We start from the raw sequence: 20,571 nt of genomic DNA on the forward strand, positions 1-20,571 counted from the left end.
GAGTCCTGGATGATGAGATTTTGAAACACAGATCCTCACCTGTTCCCACCTGTGATCAGTGGCTTCTCAGGGGGTGTGGTGGATATCAGGGTTACTCCAAGGTCATGAGAAATTTCATCCTCCCCCTCATGCATCAGGCTTTCTTCTGCTTCTCCATCACGTGTCTTCTTTTTTCCTCCAGCTCCTGCTGATGGTCCATCAGTAATATTTCCAAAGTTACCTAGAGACACAGGGTTACAAGTAAAGAGATGACTAGCTTGGAGGTGGTAAACCTGAATGAGATTTAAAAAAAGAGAAGGACCAGTCATACCAGTGGAAAATGTTTGTCCCTTCCTGTTTGTTAGCTGTTCTGACCATACAACAGTTTATAAAGGTCCTGACAAGGTATGTTAGTCCCAATGACTTTTCAGACTCCAGGACAGTGCTGCTTTACCTGCCTTTTATGTGATATATACCTAATATATTGCCCCTATCACTAGGTGATACAATCCTCTAGTTGCTGGCCCCCAGGACCTTCTGCTTTTGCTAAAGAAACTTAGAAGCAAAACCAGTGCTGCTGTTGATATCTCTAGACCCAGGAGTCCTGATATGTGTTTGATTTACATAGCAAATGTGTGTCTTCTTTACAACATATGGATGGCCATTTCAAAGTCTGATCTCAGCTCATTTTCACACAAGCAAATTTTGCACAGTAGGGTTGCAGAGTTAGTAATAACCATGCTTTGAGTCTCCAGTTTCAAGCCTAATGCCAGACAACTCTGCTAATGATACACCCATCTTCTCTGATGGGGTTTTGCCTTAAAGGGCAATTACCAGCACTGGGAAAGAGGTGCATCCATCAGACTGGTAATTACAGATTTTATTAGACAGGCAGAAAACATTTCCCGCAGGAGAAGGATGTGCTGAATCACCCCAGATGACATCCTGATCTGGAACTTTGGTTCCATCTTTCATGTAAATAATGGTCATTTGCCAAATTTTGATCCAAATTTCAACTGCACAGGTAGCTGGTAGATGTTCAGGTCCAGAATTCAGATCCAGATTCATCTTTAGTATTATTTCTGACAAGAATCAGTATGATTTCTTGCCCAGCTATACAAATGAGTTTCTTGTCATTCTCAGCTCTGCTTCCTGCTGAGTTTCAGCAGGAATCAATATCACTCATTGATTGCCCTGTTTGTCACAGACATCTCTCCCTGCACACATAGCCTTACAGCTGAGCACACTCAGGTACACAAGCACAAAGATGGGAAGTGCCAGGGTGCTACTGTGCACTTGGACTCTAAATGAGGCTAGTTCTGAGATAAGCAAACCCCTGCAAGGGGAATGAGACCAATTCAAGCTTGTCTCTTAAGGGAAATTTCTTCTGCTATGAAAATATCCACTCAATGTTCATGAAAATTTCTTTATTTTCTCTTTAGTCTGCTCCTGGGGACAGTTCAGCTCCACCATGAGGAAGTCCCTCATGCAGTACAGTCCTGCCTTACTCAGAAAGAAGACAGGACTTACCAGGAGGATCTTAGAGTACAAGCTGGTGCGTGCATTTTGAGGCTTGGCTGTACATCACCCAATGCCACACTCACAGACCCACATGTAGCTCAGCAGGATTGGCCAAGACAGTCCACACGGATCCTCCCTGCAAAGAGGCTCCCTCACAGACACAGACTAATTGCAACGGGCACCACAGAATGAACTCTGCCCTGAAGTAAATTATTTGAGTTTGGTCTCCCAGGGGATTAAGAGGCTAAATACTGAGTGAGTTGCTGTATATAGTGGGTAAAAGGATTTGTATTAATACAGGGCATCTGGAGTAGAGACAGCTAGGCATCAGTACGCCCAGCTTGCCTGTTATCCAGAGAAATGATGAACAGCATTTAATTCAAATGTAAACCCTACTCTGAAGCTGACTCCTGAGTTCTGAGACACAGCTGTCAATAACACATAGCATCCCTTTGCTCCTAAGACTCCCTCTCTGCTTTGGAGAAGAGCTCAACACACTTACCAATGGAAACCTCAAAGGTTATTGGCTTGTCCCCAACCTTCCTATCAATCATTGTGGCTTCAAAAAATGTCCCAAAGAGGAGGAATTCCTCAAATTTCTCTTCATAGATCTATTGGAGAAGAAGGAGGAAGAAAAATGTCATTTATTTTATGTTCTACTCTTTTTTACAGCACAGAGTAGTCTTTATAAGTCTCTAGCAGCTGTGTTACTGTTGTAGATCTATCAGTCTGTGGTGGTCAGTGAGGCACAATTTGTAGGAAGAAGTAATACCTCTTCTCTGAGAAACTGATATGATTGGAAAAAGAGATAAGCCTGTGTGACTTTGGTCTTGTCAATATTGTCTAGTTATAACTGGTTACATGAAACTCATTACCCCTCACTTCATTCTCTGTCTCACCAGTAGTCGCTATTAAATGATTTCAGCATCTTCACATACTCTTATACCATCATTCAAACTATACATCTATGGCAGTTCAAGGGCAGTTTAAGAGCACTCTTTTAGTGCAACAGCAACAAAATATCACCATACAAATATAAGTCATTTATCAGTGAGTGTGGCAGTAGTCTTCCTTTGCATTGCAATAGTAAATTCTGCCATTGTAATGCATCCAAGCAGCGGAGTGCTCACCCAGCTCTGCTTTCCTCAGAATGATTTTAACCTATTGCCCATGTGTTTGTACTATCCAGACATTGACCTTGCTCAAAGTCAAGACTTTGACACTCAGCTCCCAGTGACACCAGTAGGACACAAAAATTTCTGGTATCCATATTTTAGATGGCATCCCTGTGCTAAAGCCTACTGAAACCAAGCAGTCCTTCATTTTTTCTATCTTCTTGTGCTTTAAACCACAGGCCCAAAGGTGGGGTCTCAGTGCAGGGGAGTGCAGTCCTCTGCTCTCTGCCTTCCCTGGCATCACAGCACAGAAACCTGAAACACAGTAATCTTCTTTTCAGCTTTTGACAGAATTTGGAAGCACATTGGAAGCACAGGAACCAAAGGGTCTCAGCACAGCAGCACACCCTGGAAAGTGTAACAACCTTTTGTGGAGTTTTAAGGCTCTGCTAGACTCTCTTTAAACCTATTAGAGACCCAGCATCTGCTTGTCCCTGGCACACTCTCACTCAGGGATGGCCAGCTAACACCTCTAGCGCTCTTGGGTCATTAACAAAACAAGCTAATAGCCCCAAGCCAAGACTTTTATGGTTTGAGTTCTCCCCAGATTTACACCCTGACTGTCACAATCTCTCCAATGCACACCCTACTCATTTCACAGCATGGATACCAGCGTGCTGAAGCCCCTTAGGCAAGATCAGTACTAGCTGCTTTTGTAACAGAGCAAGACAATGAATAAAATGTCAGCTGAATATGAATATCTGTTTCCCTGACCTCTGCAAAGCATAAGCATCATTTGACACAGCCCATGACCATTTCATTTTGAAAATCCTCTGTTATACACAATAAAAGGGCATAGGTCTTCAGTGAAAGGATTAGCAGCATCACATATCAAAGCTACACCACAAACAGATTGTAGGTCCAGAGTAGTTTTGGCTTCCCTGTGCCTTGATTATTTTCAGCATGAACCCACAACATAGGGTGCCTAATAAAGCTGAGGCTCAGAGACTACAAATCACACATTTATCTCCCACTATAAAGCAAGCAAATTGCAAGCAGTTAATGTCTTCTTGCTGCCAGAATAGGCCAATAAAGTTGGTCTGTAGGGCTGGGTAATTTGCTTCTGTTTTCTCAGAGGTTCTATGAGACATTTTTTGCCTTATTTTTAATGTCTTCAGTTCCTGCTCAGAGAGTTGTAATACAATTACCGTGTCTACTGTAGCATGTAGCATGAAATATTGCTGAATGTCAAAAACAAAAGAATATCAAGCATCCCTGTATTATGTTGTTGCCTTTTACTCATTCTGTATTTGAAACCAAGGCACAGTAGCCAGAAATAAATCCTTATTACTGTTATTAATATTTACCAGTGTTACAGCAGGGTTTGTTCCTCTACCTGGAGTATTTAGCTAGCACCTAAGACCACAGTTTTTGAGCCACTCACAGTAATGGATTTCTTCCATATAAAGGAAAATCTGTATGGAAATAAATTACTTCTCATGTCACCTCTATTACAATCTTCAGAGAAGAACTGAGGGACAGAGGCAATTTACAACTATATGAGTATATAAAGCAAGACCAGGGCACAAGTTCGCACAACTGACTTGCAATTACCCATGCCACTTCTCTGCTAACACACTCCTTGACCTGCTCCAGCTAGCACTCATGCAGACAATGCCAGAGCACAGGCCAAGGAAGAGCACTTGCCAAGGCTAGGCCTCAAGACCAAAGAACAATTTCTTCTCTCCTATTTACTTGCAGAGATGGAGCCAAAAGACCAAGAATCTGATCTAATAAGTGACATGAGTGCCTTAAGCACTGAGGTGGGACTCCCAATACAAAAGCCAAAATTTTCATCAGTGACATAGTGAAGTGGGAAGAAAATTAGTTATGAGGATATTTTTCTTCCTGTTTATTGGGTTAAAAAAAAAATGTGCTGTTGCTCCCAGACAGTGATGTGATGGAACAGAGAATCAAAGCTCAAGTATTGACTCAGCACCTGAACTCACATGCCCTGCCACAATTGCACAACCTTCACAAAGCATCGTAGCACAGATCTTCCCATGTTGTAACGCACTACAGTAGCTGGAGTTAGGAAAGTAATATCAGTTAACACCAGTTGAGACTGAGCATATGATTTCCAGCTCCTCTCCTAAAGAGATTAGCAATCTAAAACTGCAATGAGAATGCAGAGTTAAAGGAGGAGAGTGTAATAGGCTAGGCTGTATCTCTCTGCATTTTCACAAATTCTGTGTTAATGATTTCCTAATGACTTCAATTGACAACTATTAATTTTCTCGAATGCAGGAAATCAGACTTCATAATTACTAGCTGCCCCCATCAGCCCTCTGTCATTTAGCAGATACTACATCATATAAGTTTCTAGTAGGAAGACATGAATGCAGCTAGCGCAGCAGGGACAATAGGACAGAAGACTAAGTTTTATGGAAACTCTCCTACTTGATATTTTTTTTATGAGTTACAGGTACATATTATTGTTCCACTTGTGCTGCATTATTATGGGAAAGTCCCAAGACTATGGAGGCATGGGGAAGCTGGAGGGAGCACATAAAAGCAGTATTTTATGGCCTGGACCCAAATACACACATCAGTGCCATCCATGGAGGTTTAGGGGCACATGTCAATCAGTCTCTTAATATCATACAGACCTCTGAAGGCACATCGAATGGCTCGACTTCCACTTCAGTTGAGTTCATCTTATCTGAAGGGCAAGCTGACTTTCGATCCTCTCCTGCTTTCTCAGTTTTGTCTTTTCCTTTGGGTGCTTTGGAGTCTTTATCTTTAGATGGCAGTTTGATATCCTTGATAATACTTGAAAACTTTGACTCACGGGCTCCTCCTGAAAGTATCTCCACAGCAATCTCAATGAAGAGACGTCCCCTGAAGGAGACCCCTTCTCCAAAACCTTCGTTAAGCTCCTGGTGGTCATCCATGAGGCTGTGGTTCCTGGGTGAGCCATAAAGATTGATCCAGGCAGGCCCAAAGGTAGGCAAAAACCCTGGAGATAAAGCAGACTTTATAGCATTTCTGTTAGGTGTTAGCACACTCTCTTCACTGTCCACTCCAAGAAATTTCACCTCTTGCATATCAAAAGCCAAACCTGGACCCATTTCTATGCTGTTTTGCAGGGCAATACTTAGGCACCAAGGAGCCTCTGCCAATACCCAACCAGGGACTCTGCCAGTATGGTGCTATTTCTCAGAAGGTGTTTGTACACATGTGCTGGGGCATGAGGCCTATTGCACCTCTTGAAGAAAACATCTTGCTCCCATAGGCTGAGGGCTAGGACATGGTGGGAAAGGAATGGAAGCTTTCTCACCTTGTCCAAATTGTTCCCAAGTCCATGTCACTACTTTATATGATTTATCTTCTATTTTCTGATTAAGGACTCAGATACACATTTGAATTGACAAGTTTAAGGAGTTACTGTGCCTTTGCTGAGCTGTGATAACTGACCATGTCCCACACATAGATTGCACAACATAAATAAGGCTATACATGTAGATTCAAACATCAGTGAAAAGACTCCAAATAGTGAGATTTACCTCACATACACAAGGACAAACACACTAGTCTATGGTACCTCCTTGAGCTGTGATAGCACTCAGCTGAGCCTTACTTAAACACTTTGCTCTTACTGGGTAGATAAAAAACACAAGCCTGCTCTGCCTGTGATTTGCACTTTGTGCTTTCATTGCCCGACAGAAACTCTCATGAACTATAAACGTACATCAGTTATCCCTAATGGACTACAGCAGGCTATTGCCACAGTCACAAAGAAGATACCAAGTTATGTAGCAGCCCTGCAACAAGAAAAGCAGTGTCAGACCACCATGCACCAAGCACAACATAATATAACTTCAAATTAAGCAAGAGAAGGTCTCTCAGAACCAACAAAAACTATGGATGTTTACTTGAGCTCTGGGCATTCCTAAAATGGGATTAGGCAGTGCCCAGATCCCAAGCAAGTAGATCCTATGTAAAGGGCATATTCTGGAACAAACATTTTCCCCTTTACCTTTGTCACCGTCTTGTTCATTTGATATTTTCTTCAAGTCAATGAAGTGGGTGGCTAAGGCCACATCATTCATGCTGCCTTCATCCCAGACCTGGATTTTGACTCTTCGGCAGAGTGGAGGGAACATTTCCTTGAAGATAATCTGTTCATGCCATACTGGATCTGCACAGTTCTTTTGCACTGTTGTCCGACCCTGAAATGAAAGTCCAGCAAATTTAACCCCAGATGGGTCAGACCCTGGAGAATGACAATGAGTATAGCACAGATTGCACTTAGCAACATCTCTCTGGTCATTTTTAAAGCACAAATATCCTATCTTGAAAAGTACTTCAGCTTCTCCATTAGTTTGTTTATTTTCCCCTCCATATCTAATAAAAGACCACATTATAGCTAACGAATTCTCACCTGCACACAGCAGAGCCTGGAATAAGATCTACTTCTTCAGGGCCCTTATGCACAAAACATCTGTGAAGCCAGACTTTGTCATTTCTGCTACAAACTGCACATCTTCAGTGGCTTTTGGAATACCTGAGTAGTGGTAATGCAGCGCAGTTTGTCTCATAAAAGGTGAAATTCATTACAGCTGCAAGGCTGCATGTACCAACGGAGTTACCTTAAATGAGGCAACTCATCTAGTACAAAATATGATTACTGTGGTTTGCGTTCTGGGCATATGTCTGTGTGTTAGGGATGTAGACACTGGAGCTATTCCTCCTAGCCTGAAGAAGATGACAGGACTGTACCACAGTCCATGCAGTCGCAGGTGTGGCAGGCCTTCTACTTTCACATTTAGTGGGGAGAGCAAAGTCAGGAAACCCACCAACAATGTCTCTAAGCCCATATGTTGCACACCAGCATGAAAACTCACATCAGTGACCCATTTTTATGTCTTCCTCAGCCCTCTGTTAAACCTGAAGCAGTTTCATGCATTTGAACATTTTAACCCATACTAGTTTGAGATGTAATACTTTGAAGTTTGGATTCACAACAAAACACAAGATCAGCACCAAGAGCCTCATTCTCATGCCTGAAGGCACTAACTGGAGTTGTCCCTAAAGCTTCCTTGCACACAGAAAGCATTGCTGGCTTAAAATCATTTACAGTTTGACTCTTTCCTTATTTACACCAATAATCAAGACAAGCTCCCTGATACAGTGTTTCTTGGGTGTACCCCAGAGGAACCAGGTCCTTGGGCATCCTCTGCACTCCTCTTCCACCTCTCAGCAGCCCTCTGTAGCACCATGTTTGGTCTTGAAGGAGCTCTGGGAGCAATGAAGCCAGGCAACACTGAGACAGAGTCTATTCAAGTGCTTCCTCTTCTGCTACCCACAGAAAAGTTGGAAGGGTTCTGAATTACAGCAGAGTAATTCAGAAGTCAATATACAGCCCTAAAATCCAGATTGAACCATCTTTGCTGATTTCAGCCCTGTTTCCTTTTTTCACTCTAGGGAGACCAGAACATAGCACTTACCTAATACTACACTGAGTATTTAACTGTCTTGAAACTTGATGTTTTAGTAACAGATCTACAGAATTATCTTTCCCCTCCTGCTGCCAGACTCTAACCTAATGCTGTGAGGCTGATATTAGTCTGCTGGCAATAAATGTTTCCATCACTTTGTTCCTGCATAATTTAAGAACTGAAAATTTTCTTTCTGATGACAGAAATGTGTGGTTTGTTTAATTTATGTAACTATAAGTTAAAGGACATCAGCATAATTACCTGCCTGTAGCACAGCTAATAGGAAAGAAGGCCTATATTTGTGATCAAGAGGATCCCAATTACCATTTGACCTGCAAACATGACCACCACATAGGGATCCACAAGGTCCTTACTGTCACCTATGAATGCTTTGGTGACATTGGCCATGATGCTAGAGTTCATCTTCGGAAGTCCCTCTGCTTTGTAAATTCTCACATAAAATCTGGCCCATGGTCTTTCAGATGGAAAGCCTTTGGGGATCAAGAGGTTCCTGGAAGAAAAAAGAATCCATTTCCTTAAAATTGAAAACTTAGACAATGAAATTATATTTTTTCCAACAAAATTGTCATCTTAACTTAGCTTGTCTCCTGAGAAGACACAAAAAGGCATACGAATTTACCAAATTCACCAAATTTACCAAAACATTTTCTGGTTACGATGAGAAAATGATATAGTATTACTCAGCAAACTTTTCTATGTGATATAGAACGAGGTCCAGATAGATCAGGTTGCTCAGGACCTTCTCCAGTAAATTCAGAATATCTCCAAGGATGGAGATCCCCCACTCTCTCTGGGGCCCTGTTACATTTGACCACCTTCATGGTAAAAAAAAATCTTGTATCTGTTTTGAAATTCCCTTGTTCTAACCTGTGTTCAAAGTCTCTCATCCTTCTGCTGTATTCCTCTGAAAAGAGTCTGGCTCTTCCCTCTTCATGTAGGATACCCCTTAACCTGCTTTTCTTAAGGCTCAAGAAACCAAATCCCCACAGACAATTTTCCCTGTAGACCATGTGCTCCAGCCCTCCATCATCGTGGTGACTCTCCATGGAATTGGTCCAGTATGTCAGTAATGACCAGAAACATTGCTTCTGTAAAATTTAAACTATGCTGGCAGCACACTTTACTACCTTGAACTTCTGTGTTTTACAAGGAGAATGCTAATGCATTCGAGTTTATGTACGGATATGGAAAATATCCATGCACACACATCTGATAGAAGAGAAGGAATAGCTTTTCCTCATATTTTTCTTCTTTGTTCACTGCTTTTCAGAAATATTTAACTGGTTTCAGATCAATGAACCATCTGTCAGGGATAATCTGGCACTTAGCCACAGGGCATGGTCAACCCTGTCATCAGCTGCAGAGAAGTGACCCTAACATGCCATTCAATTTAGTTGAGAGGATTGTAAAAACTCTCTTTGAGCACATCAGAACAGCCAGATGTACAATGCTATCCTGCTATTAACCCTGAGTTAGCAAGGAAAGGACTGAAAGGAGGTCAGAGAACTCTTGAGGTACTTAGTAAAGAAGAAAGCAGTAAAAAAGAAACTATTGCAGTACTTTTCAATCTGCTCCTCAGTATCAGCTGTTTTCTGTGTAGCTTGTATTGCATCACCTTTCCCAGTCACACTGATGTCACACTTCAAGTATCCCTTGGCTCCCGTCCTAATGTCAGCAGGGTCTGTGAGAAGCGCCCACTTGTCACAAAACTGATGACCTGTAAGATGAACAAACTTAAACACCTAAACAGAGGATGCAAAAAATACAAATATTTCTCCTCTCCACTCCCAGAAAGGGCAAGCACAAATGTTTGCAGTGCAAGAGGATCGTGCTGAAGTATACTTGCTTACCATGCACATCTAGAGGGTCCAAAATGTTCTGTGACCAAAAAGACAAACAAAGGATTGATCTAGAGCTCATCAGCAACAAGCTCATTTTCATCCATGGTTACTGAGATCAGTGACTAAAGAACAGTGGAAGTTGGGTGAGCATTCAGCAGCTGAATTAAGGCTGAAGCTTTATGAGGAAAAACCAACTTTTTGATGAGAACAGTCTGAAGATGTCAGAACTGTCAGCAAAGTCCTTGCTGGGAGCTGTGGCCAGGCATAACACTGGCAGCCAGGTGAGAAAGGAGGGTGGACAGTCATCAGAGAAAGAAGAAGCAGCCAGAAGGAGGTTCTGCTCTCTTTCCAGTGGGAAAATGCAAAAGACAATTCATCCACAACAGCCCTTGCTGCAGGCCTGCTTCAACAACCTGCTTTGAGCAAGGGCCTAAAACCTTACATCAAGTCCTTGGCCATGACCTTGGGTGTGTAAAGGAGTTGGAGGGAGAGACCAGAGTGTACCAGGGATATTAGCTCAAGATCAACCCTCAGACAACATCCTTCTGTAAAAATGTGAGCAGGAAATACAGGACAGAATTCAAAGACTCACACAGTCTCAGTATGGACATAGACTGCTCACTTCAGTCAGGTCATTTCTTTCTACTGACTCTTACAGGAGCCCTGAAGAGAGGCTGGCCTGAATGACTCTACACTTTTGCCATAACTGGGTGCAAGTGGCCTAAATATATTCATTCCCAAAGACTGAGAAAAGCCCGGGTGCTTGAGTAATTATGGAAGAGAGAAAGATACATATTTTGTGGATGGTTGTAAAAACAGGCCAAAAAAGAGGTAGGTGATCTTTTCTTAGCTTCAGATTTCAGAAAGCACTAGACAGCTCTGAAGATGGCAGGTCAAGTGGATCCGTGGTCAACTCTGTAATTTCCTTCTTCTCTCTCCCGTAATGGTCTGCTCCTCCTCTCATCTTGTGCTCTTCTCACCATTCCTTCCACGCTCCATCCCACTTTCCCTCCCTCCACCCCTTCTACCCCAACACACATGGCAGAGCTTTGGATGCTGTGTAATGAATGAGTGGGGTTGGGTTATGTGGAGCCCACTCTGATCCCCTAAAGAAAAGCCATCCTTGATAAGTGCTTCTCACCAATGGGCAGATTGTGAAGGTTTTCACTGTTGAACATTTTTCCAAAAATTTGGCTGGTACTCTGGTATCCAAATAGGAAAACAACACTTCCAAAAACCTTATTAAGTTTATCCCTTGGCATAAACCTCAAGCATCTAAGTGGAAAAGGAGCACACGTCCCTCTCTTCTCCTTCCCTGCCTCACATCTCATTTAACAGACAAAAAGGGTAGAAAATGCACCACTTACTTACCTGGCTGACCATACACTGTCCCCAGATCTACTTTAAAGGAGCCTATCAGCACACTCCCAATCAGTTTATTGTGCATAACCTGTTAGAAAAAGGCTGGTTAAAGAATGTCACTGTCTCTGTTTCCAGTCAGCATAAGAAAGGGCAGTCCAAACAAAGATCACATTTGGTTCAGAAGTAATAAGCAGCGAGATCCAGCACTACCCAAAACTGTGTGTACATAGCCACAGCAGATACAGCAAGCATTTGAAGTGTTGTGAAGTTTGAAATATTGTGCCAATTTAGAAACCAATATAGTTTCATCTAAGTGAAATCACATGGGTTCATCCCAGGTCCCAGGATTATATAGAGCAGGAATCAGATGGATGTGTCTTCAGAGCAGGTTTTAAATAAATCATAATGAATATAAACACATGGGGCATAACTGTTTTCACACTAGGCTGCAGAAATCATATCATTCTTTGTACAATAGCTGAATTGCCATAAGAACTGAGTACACACAGAGGAGAGAGAATTAAAGTGTTTCTTTGCAACATTTCAGTGTGCACATAAACCAAGAGACTTGATTCTGATTTACTCTCAACAATATTAATGAAAACAGAAAAGTGATATAGATATAAATGAGATGGTAAGCAGGCCCCAGCAAGTCTACCTCCTTATCCTTCCTGCCAAGTAATAATTTAATTTAATTCAAATTTAATTAATAGTTTTCCTTTGTCATGATTCCCAAATCTATGTACTTCTGTGTCTGGTTTTCAAATACACGTGTGGCTTCACTTTACAGACAAGGCAGAGGCTAGCAACATCTTCTAAGGGAAGATTGTCTCTAGAACTGTATTTCTTGAAAAATGTATCTCACTTGGTTTCAGAATAGTTTAAAATGTTGAAATCTAATCCTTGGTTGTGGAAAAGTTTCTGAAAGCAGGCTGAATTGTCTGGAATACTTTGGCCAAACTGCAAAGATAAACTAGCCCACAGAAGCTACTAAACAGTTGTCCTGGTTTCGGCTGCAATAGAGTTAATATTCTTCCTAGTAGCTGGTATAGTGATGTGTTTTGGACTTAGGATGAGAATAATTTTGATAACACACTGATATTTTAGTTGGTGCTGAGCAGTGCTTACACTAAATCAAGGACTTTTCAGCTTCTCACATTGCCCTGTCAGTGGAGGCTGGGGGTGCACAAGAGGCTGGGAGGGGACACAGCCAGGACAGCTGACCCAGACTGGCCAAAAGGATATGCCATACCATATGGTATCATGCTCAGCATATACACTAGGGGGAAAGCTGGCCGGGGGGGCACTGCTTGGGAACAAGCTGGGCATTGGTCAGTTGGTGGTGAGCAATTGTTTTTCATTGCATCACTTGTTTTTCTTGGGGTTTATTTCTCTCTCTTTTTATTATTTCCCATTTTATTACCATTTTTGATGATGATTATTATTGTTTCATTTAAATTATTAAACTGTTCTTTTCTCAACCCATGAGTTTTCTTACTTTTACCCTTCCAATCCTCTTCCCCACCCCACCAGTCAGGGAATGAGCAAGCAGCTGTGTGGTGCTTAGTTGTCAGCCAGGATTAAACCACGACAGACCAAGCCTCTGAGAGAATTTTAGGAACCTAGAAGACATCACACCCTGTCTTTGGACCTACACATCCTAGATAGGGATACAAGACTTCTATGATTTTGTATTGGATTTGTCATGTGACTTCATTTTGTGCATTTTTCTTCAAGACCAGGAGACATTCGAAACATTCGAAAGTAATGATCACTGACACCTTCATCAAGACCTACCAGAAAATTCGGGAGGTTTCTAGGTGCAACATAGTGTCATTCCCTGTTAAAGGCCTCATGCCACTGTGCTCCTATGATTTAGGGAACACACTCAGTTGTCCTTGATAATTCCTCACTTCAACATGTAAGGAATTTCTACAGCTGAAAAGTCAAGAGCGGACAAAGGAGCAGTTTTATTTTACTTTACTATTAAAGCTTAAAAATTAAGCAACCTTCATGTGGTAGAGGAGTCAGTGTGAAGGCAGCACTCCATGCACTGGTGCTGCTTTTTCTCAGTCCCTGATGCTGCCAGATCCCATCATAACACTGGACCCTTGTTCCTATGGGGTTGGACTAGGGCACACAGGGGTGGGGAAAAAGCCATGAAAATTGGTGGGTTTCATCCTGAAGCCATGCAGAATTACATCTTTGGAGGAACCACTTGGAAATAAGAGCTTTCCCAAATCAACTGAACCAACACAGGATGGATTGAAGGGGGAAGAAGGCTGTAGCCTCTTTGTAGACAAAAAAAAAAAGGAAGATATGTAGTTAGTCCAAGGTAGTGTTGTCTCATTGCTTATTGCATTTTCTCTCCAGTGGATGACAGTATGTTCAGAGAGCATTAAATGTTAAATGTGTAAACTTCGTCCTTGAGACTTGCTGTGTGAATGTGGTGCCCTTGGGTAAATGCCCCCTCTTCCTACTGAAATGATGGGGGTTTCCACTCCCTGTAGCACACATTGCTTTTAACTGCTGAGGAAATAACTCACTGTTTCTATTAAATGCACTGCATCTTTCCTGGCACTTTTTTTTTTCAAGTGTATTTTTTCTAATGTAACAAAGCAGGTGAGCATGAAGCTTATAACAAACACTTCTTGTCTTCCCTGAGAGGGAGCATCACATCTACACTGTATCTAATTAAAGGTTTGTGTCTTTTCACACTTGATTGACTCTATAGATGACTGAAGGATTTTCTTCAAATTTTCTGGATGAGGACAAGCACGCAGAGTGTTAAACTGGGGAGTATTTCAGTACTGGAGATACAGGTTTAGCATCAAAGGGGCATCTCAGTTTTACTGTGGCATTAATACAGGGTTTCTGAAATGCACTGGAAGATATTAATGAAGAAAAAAAATTCTATTAATTAGCAGGTGCTGAGAAACTGAAAATCTCATCTTCCCCTCAACTTCAGGGTTTGAATACAGCTAGACTAACTGCTGAACTGATGGACGATGGTACTAATCTTTTTTGGCTTCCTTGAGCTTCCATATGCAGAGAAGCCATTTTTCACAGATTAAGCAAACCGAGTGCATGAATGGTTGCTGGTAATGGAGGCTGCCAGTCTTTGTTTCTCCGTAAGTGAGATTCATGTTAAGCAAGTGCTGTGAAACTTTACATTCCCCAGGTTTTCCTTCACTCCCAGCACACGTATTTCCTCTATTTTGTTTCTATTCCCCTGTTATATTGCATTCTCCAAAACTATGTCACAAGGTAACGAATCTCTGTTTTCAGTAGCATACATGAGCATTGCACTAGATTAGTTCATGTTTTTTTTTTTTAAAAATGACATTTTTATCTAGAAGACCTTAGTGTTGCATCTTCACCAGCTATAAATCAAATAAGCTTGCTGAGCCTGATGAAACTATGCAGATTTACAGCAGGTAACGGTGACACATTTCCCCACAGTCCCAACACACTCAGAAAGCTGGCACTCTCCCCTCCACCACTGGATATATGGAATCCTTATCAAATAAGTGTGAGATCGGAAAGACTGGCCGTATCTTGGAGAAAAATAACTATGCATCCTCAAGCAGCAGTAGCTCACAAGAGTTGATGCCTCAGTACTGTGCAGATACTAACCATGTCAGAAACACATATAGGGGCCATACACTGTGATATAAGTCATAACAGTGAGACCATATCTACTCCCATCAAAAGATGGGTCATTGTCAGCCTGTAGTAAACTCTGTTCTCAGGGATAAGTGAAGGTCAGATCTGCAGATACCTTATGTAGGTACGAATTTCATATATTTGAACTGTGCATGTGATATAGTGGATTTGAACTGGAGTTTAGGATTCAGATTGTCAATTTACTACCAGCATTGAAAAACTAGTTGTCCAGCTGTCCATGTGTAAATGAACACTTTATTTTTGTAGCTGGGAAGAGTCACTTTATTAACCACTCAGCAAAGCAGGTACATGGTGAACATCTCTAATCTCTAAGAGGTTTTGCACAGATGTCTCCTATAGCTCCTGACCACTGCCTGTCTCTGTCAAGCACAACCAGCACAGACCCTTTCCTGGTGTACTTTTTTTGAAATGGACAAAGCACTTCAGGGAAAAAGAACGTTTCCTGGGGCAACAACTCACTGCTCATTTCTCTGGCCAAGTAGTGGGAATTTTGACAGTAGAAATACAAAAAAAACAGCTCATGAAGGGCACAGCTTGTGATAGTTCTAAGCAATCCAAACACAGCACTGTCCAGAGTCTCATGAGATCTTCCTTAATTCCTCAGCAGCTTTGCTAAATGTGGTGATGATCCTCAGGAGCTTCAGGTAAGATAATTAGCATGGCTCCATAGACTTGGCCTTCCAAACAACAAATCATTATCTAATGCCCCAAGTCCAAAAGCACATGTGTCTTCCATCAGGGCTGTTCTGAGATGTCACATAGCTTCACTGGGACTTTACTTGCAGTAAGCAGTGGGAGCAGCACTGAACACTTGGAGCCCACTCCCATGCTAATAGCAACCAGACACTGACGTTCCTGGACACACCAAGAGCCGCTGTTGACGATAAGGTACCTGGATAGTTTAGTTAGAAACAGTTGTATCTGAGGAGCTGAGATAAGCCAGAAGTGTCAACTCAGTCATTTGAAACAAGTGGCAGCTTAAAAATTAAAGGGATGAAGACAATGCTGACAAGAGTTAACTAAGTTGAATTTTCTTGTTCTACCTTGCAGATTGCCAAGCCAGCAATGAGTGTCCCTGAAAATGCACACTGCATCTTCCTTTAGGGTTACATTCCTTCAAATCATTGCCTTCTTCCTTTCCTCCTTTTCCTCTCCTATTTCATTTCTCTTTCCTGTACTTCATGCTGACTTTATGGCACTCTTGGTACCTAAAATTGTTTCTCTTTTTAATTACATTAAGAAGAATCATTTAGAGCTGAAGTGACACAAGCAACAATGACCTTTACTTACTGTGATGTTTTCCTAGGTACTTACAGAGATGTTGATTATTTTGTCGAACAGGAACACCTGTGGTCCAATGAAATCAAACACAAAGTACTGTGGAAAAAGGGGACAGCAGATCAGAATCATCCTTGTGCTGGTAGCCAGAGCTGTCAGAAGCATGGTTTAGCTTTTTGGGTTACCACATTACCACACAGACTCCCAGTGAGACACTGGGCATGCTGGGGAGGTGGTGGTGGACACAGCAGAACCCTTTCCTTGCTCCCTGGCTCATGTCTGCCACGGCCCAGATCTGTTTCTACTCTCCTCTTTGCATGGCTGCAGAGCACTGCCCTTCACAAATGACCACAGCTCTCACCCTGCATCAGAGAGTACTGTCAAAAGGGACAGGAGGCACAAGGGAACCCAAAGGACCGGTTGGTTTTGGGACTGGTTTTGGTCTCATTTGACACCAGCTGGGACAAACACATGTCGAGGATAGGCTGAAACAGTGAAATGGTAGAAAAGGGAGGTTGTGAGGGGTCAGTTTAGACAAAGCTCCCAAACAGATCATTTGAAAAAAAGCAGAGGCAGTGGCACTAGGACAGGATGCTGTGGAGGGGGCAGGGAACAGAATGGGCAGAGCTTGAGAAGAGAAAGAGCAAATAGAGCTAAACCCAAGGGACCTATTGCTGGTGCTTGTTCAAGCTTGAAACTCAAACAGCTTCTGGACAGACCTCCCTGCTCAGACATGCACAAACTTGGTTCATCCCCTTTTGAGCTACTATGTGGTGGAAGCCACCCAGAGCCACTGAAGAAAATTCCTTCTTCAAGAGAAAGCACCTACCTCATTGTAGAAAGGGGCATTTGTGCCTTCCTTTACTGTCGTTTGCTTCTTCTCATCACCTATCTCGATAGTCACCACAGGGTCAATGTTCTCACCCACCAGCTGCCTGGCCTCAATGATGGTGATGGCAATCTGTGGGGCACAAGGACATCACATGCGCTTCTAGGCTCAGATCCAGCCTGCCTGGGATTTCACAGGCACCTAAGGGCCATCACCTCCTGCTCACCTGGTAGTTCTGCGATTTCATCTCCTCTTCGTGAATTCTGGTCATGAGCTTTGCCCTGTTTAAATGACAAAACAGGTCATTAGGCATCTCTAGGCAAGAGCTGCTACTTGGGCACATGTTGAAAAGATTTCTCGTCACTAAGTAAGCATTGTTTATGTCAGGTAGCTTTGCTGTGAACAGTTAGGCTTCATTTCATCAGCATATGTCTTGGTGATAGGGAAATGTTTTGCATCCAGTGCAGCTACCTGCCATGCATGAGAATGATTTCACTTGTTGATCCCATCAGACCTGACTCCATTCCTCCCCTGTATGAAAAAACAACTACACAAACTCTTGGCTATAGAGATTGCTGTCCCCTTTGGCTCATTTTCATTAGCACAGTTCAGGCACTCTGAACATCCATTTCAATCTCTCCTTGCAGTGAATAGCATCTGTTGACAATCTGTCTTGAGCTGATAATATTTTGCTGACAAGTATATCCCACTCTGTCATGTAGGAGATCAGGAGTGAAGGGATCACTGCTGTCAGCAAATGGGGTTTCTGTCAGTCGATGTATTGTCCTAGGGCAATGCCATTCCTGAGAAGGATGGAAAAGGTGTTTTGGGGGATGTTAGGTAAGGTATACCTTTTCCTCTTTGGGCTTAAGGATCCAAAAACATTGGACAGTGCATCGTCATTCATTAGGTCTTCCTCTCCCTCTTCTTGCCTTCTGAGAGTGTCATGGTGAAGATTTGCACTTTCATCATGATCACCTGATGAAGAAAACAGTCAAGAAAGTAAAACCCACCTCTGATTTCTACTAGCAAAAAAAAAGTAACTTGGACCAGAGCAGTGAATTCATCAGCATGAACTGTGTATTTTATTTACTTGGGTATCACAATTAGAGATACAGTAGTGGTTTGTATTGAGCTGCATTGATTACAGTGGCAGCTCCCCTCCTGTGCAAAATCATGTACCATATAAATCGCAGCTGTAGCCACTCTCTTCACCCCATATGCACCCACAACAGGCACATGCCCACTAGTCACATCTGACTGCCCCATCTCTCATCTGCTAGAAAGACAGTGGGACAAATTATTGCTAGGTTTTGCACATATTACTTTGCAGCGGTGAGTCTGCCATCCATGGTTTGTTGTAACAGTTTGACACGCTTCAGTCCCTTCCAAGTGACCAAAGCAGAGCCTAGCTTAGAAATAATTTCTCACCTTTCCTCTTTGCAGAGATGATGAACTGTAAGATCAAGGACAGAAAAAGAGAGTTGAAGAGCATGATTCATGGGAACTCTTGTAGAGAGTTATACTCAGACAAGACAAATTACTTCCAGAAGTGCTTATTTTTCTTCCTGACCATGAAGAGAATCTCAGTGACTAGCTCAGATGTGCACATCTACATTTGGCCAGAGGAGCCCTTCCCACACTGTTCTGCTTTGTCCTCCTGGTCTGGCAGAAGTCCTACCAGCATCACTGCCTTTTGACAAGCATATCTGTGTTCAACACCTGCCTTGGGAAGGGAGCTGTGTGTTTTAGGTGAAAGTTAAAACTTTGGGTGCCTGTAGTTCATTCCAATAATTACATCTGTAAGCAAGAAATGTTCAGTGACTCTAGACGCGAGTTATTTCTGGTCTAGAAGTTGTAAAGTGGTACCTGCAACAGTAAAGATGAGTTGCCCAGCAATACTCAGGGGCTTAGGTGACCTTATGGATGACCTTGCATCAAATGAAAGGAGACACATCCAAGTGTATTTTCTGCAAGTACTCTATGCCACTGTGTTCCCACTGCAAAATTAGACAATGGGTTGTAATAGTGCTTCTTTGTCTCTTTGCAAAGGTATGGTCACTTGAGGGGTGTTTAGAAACTGGTGATGGTAGTAAAGGACCATACACTGTATAATAAAACTCACTTGAATAGCTCTCATAGGTCTGAATGTTCCTTTTTCAGCTGGTTTCCACAAGCCCCTACTCCAAGGCAAGCCACCAGAGAGGTACAGACAGACACAACTTTTTCTTGTGTTGCAAGGCAGCCAGGCATGAGCCAGCTCCATGAAGATTCCTCCACTAGCAATCTCATATAACATATTGGCTCCCCAACTGCCTCCCTGGCTCTTGTCCAACCTCCCAAGAACACAGGGAAGGTGAACTTGTCTCTGTATCCCTGTAGGCATAGCCTGATTTTCAGCCCTTGAGACAAAGGCATCTGTCCATAGTTTTGCATCTGTAGCACCAAGTTCCCATGACTACCACCCATATACTATTTACTCTAGAGCATGCTGTTTGATTATGGGCTTGTAGTAGTCTGTACTGTTTGCTCTGAGGTTAAAGCAGATAAAACTTTCCCCCAGTTGGGGGACAGGCATGCATCAGCATGACACCCTGCCTGAACCACTTTTTCTGAGTTCCATGTTGTTTCTATTGAAATGTAAACTCTTTGCAATGCTTCTTTCCCTTTATAGCTCCATTTTCCTGACATTTTAATATCTGAACCGTTTTTTCCCCTCAGTAACCATATGTATATTGTGCGTAGCCTACCAGCAAGAATTATTCCCCAGTATGGATCCACTAACAGAAAATGCAAATGTTTCAGTGAGTGACAATGTTCCTCTACAGCACACTTCCCTGGTAGGTCTCCTAAACCCAAATCCCAACCAAGATAAGAGAACTGGGGATTGCTGTATCTTTGCTGGTTCAGACTCTTCAGCAAAGACACTAATGAAATAGACAGAGATGCAGCATAAGGGCCCCAATCTATCCAGTGATTCAAACACAATCATTTGAAATAAACAGAGACCTGAATGCTCACATGGAAGACTGAAGCAAACTACACTATAGTGTATCTTGTAGAGCATGGCATATTTCATGGAGCATAAGATAAACAAACTCCAACATATCTGTAATTAGTAAGAAATTTCATGGTCTTTAGTTTTCTCTGCTCCAAAAGCCCAAACCCATTGCTATAAGGACCAGGGGAGAATCTTTTTACAAGTAGTGCCCTTTAGCTAAATAATGCCTTTGGCACTAAATATGTATTCTTGTTTCTGCCCAACAGTGAGTCAAGACACACATGGCTGGTTTATTACAACACTGTAATTCAAGGGCTGCACTAAACATATAGTAGGCCATGTTTTAAAAATTCCATGAAATTTGAGGTGTGAGACTGCAAAATAAAACTACAGAAGGTGAAGACTGTTGCAGCTGAACTGCAGGTTTTGGTGAATG

The 20,571-nt window shown here is 42.3% G+C and overlaps 1 protein-coding gene across 1 annotated transcript in view; it reads right to left on the reverse strand.

Moving 5' to 3' along the window:
• FER1L6 (fer-1 like family member 6) overlaps positions 1–20,571 on the reverse strand; it is an 82,266-nt gene that overhangs the window by 47,094 nt on the left and 14,601 nt on the right. Inside the window, exons 4-14 of the mRNA XM_074816502.1 lie at positions 17,986–18,112; positions 17,361–17,415; positions 17,135–17,266; positions 16,342–16,404; positions 11,350–11,428; positions 9,698–9,854; positions 8,441–8,627; positions 6,655–6,847; positions 5,285–5,634; positions 2,003–2,111; positions 40–220 (exon numbers count right to left, since the gene is read on the reverse strand). Coding sequence (XP_074672603.1) covers positions 40–220; positions 2,003–2,111; positions 5,285–5,634; positions 6,655–6,847; positions 8,441–8,627; positions 9,698–9,854; positions 11,350–11,428; positions 16,342–16,404; positions 17,135–17,266; positions 17,361–17,415; positions 17,986–18,112 — 1,633 coding nt within the window. The remainder of the gene's footprint in view (positions 1–39; positions 221–2,002; positions 2,112–5,284; positions 5,635–6,654; positions 6,848–8,440; positions 8,628–9,697; positions 9,855–11,349; positions 11,429–16,341; positions 16,405–17,134; positions 17,267–17,360; positions 17,416–17,985; positions 18,113–20,571) is intronic.

The sequence above is a fragment of the Strix aluco genome, chromosome 1 (assembly GCF_031877795.1).
Source record: "Strix aluco isolate bStrAlu1 chromosome 1, bStrAlu1.hap1, whole genome shotgun sequence".
NCBI lineage: Eukaryota > Metazoa > Chordata > Aves > Strigiformes > Strigidae > Strix > Strix aluco.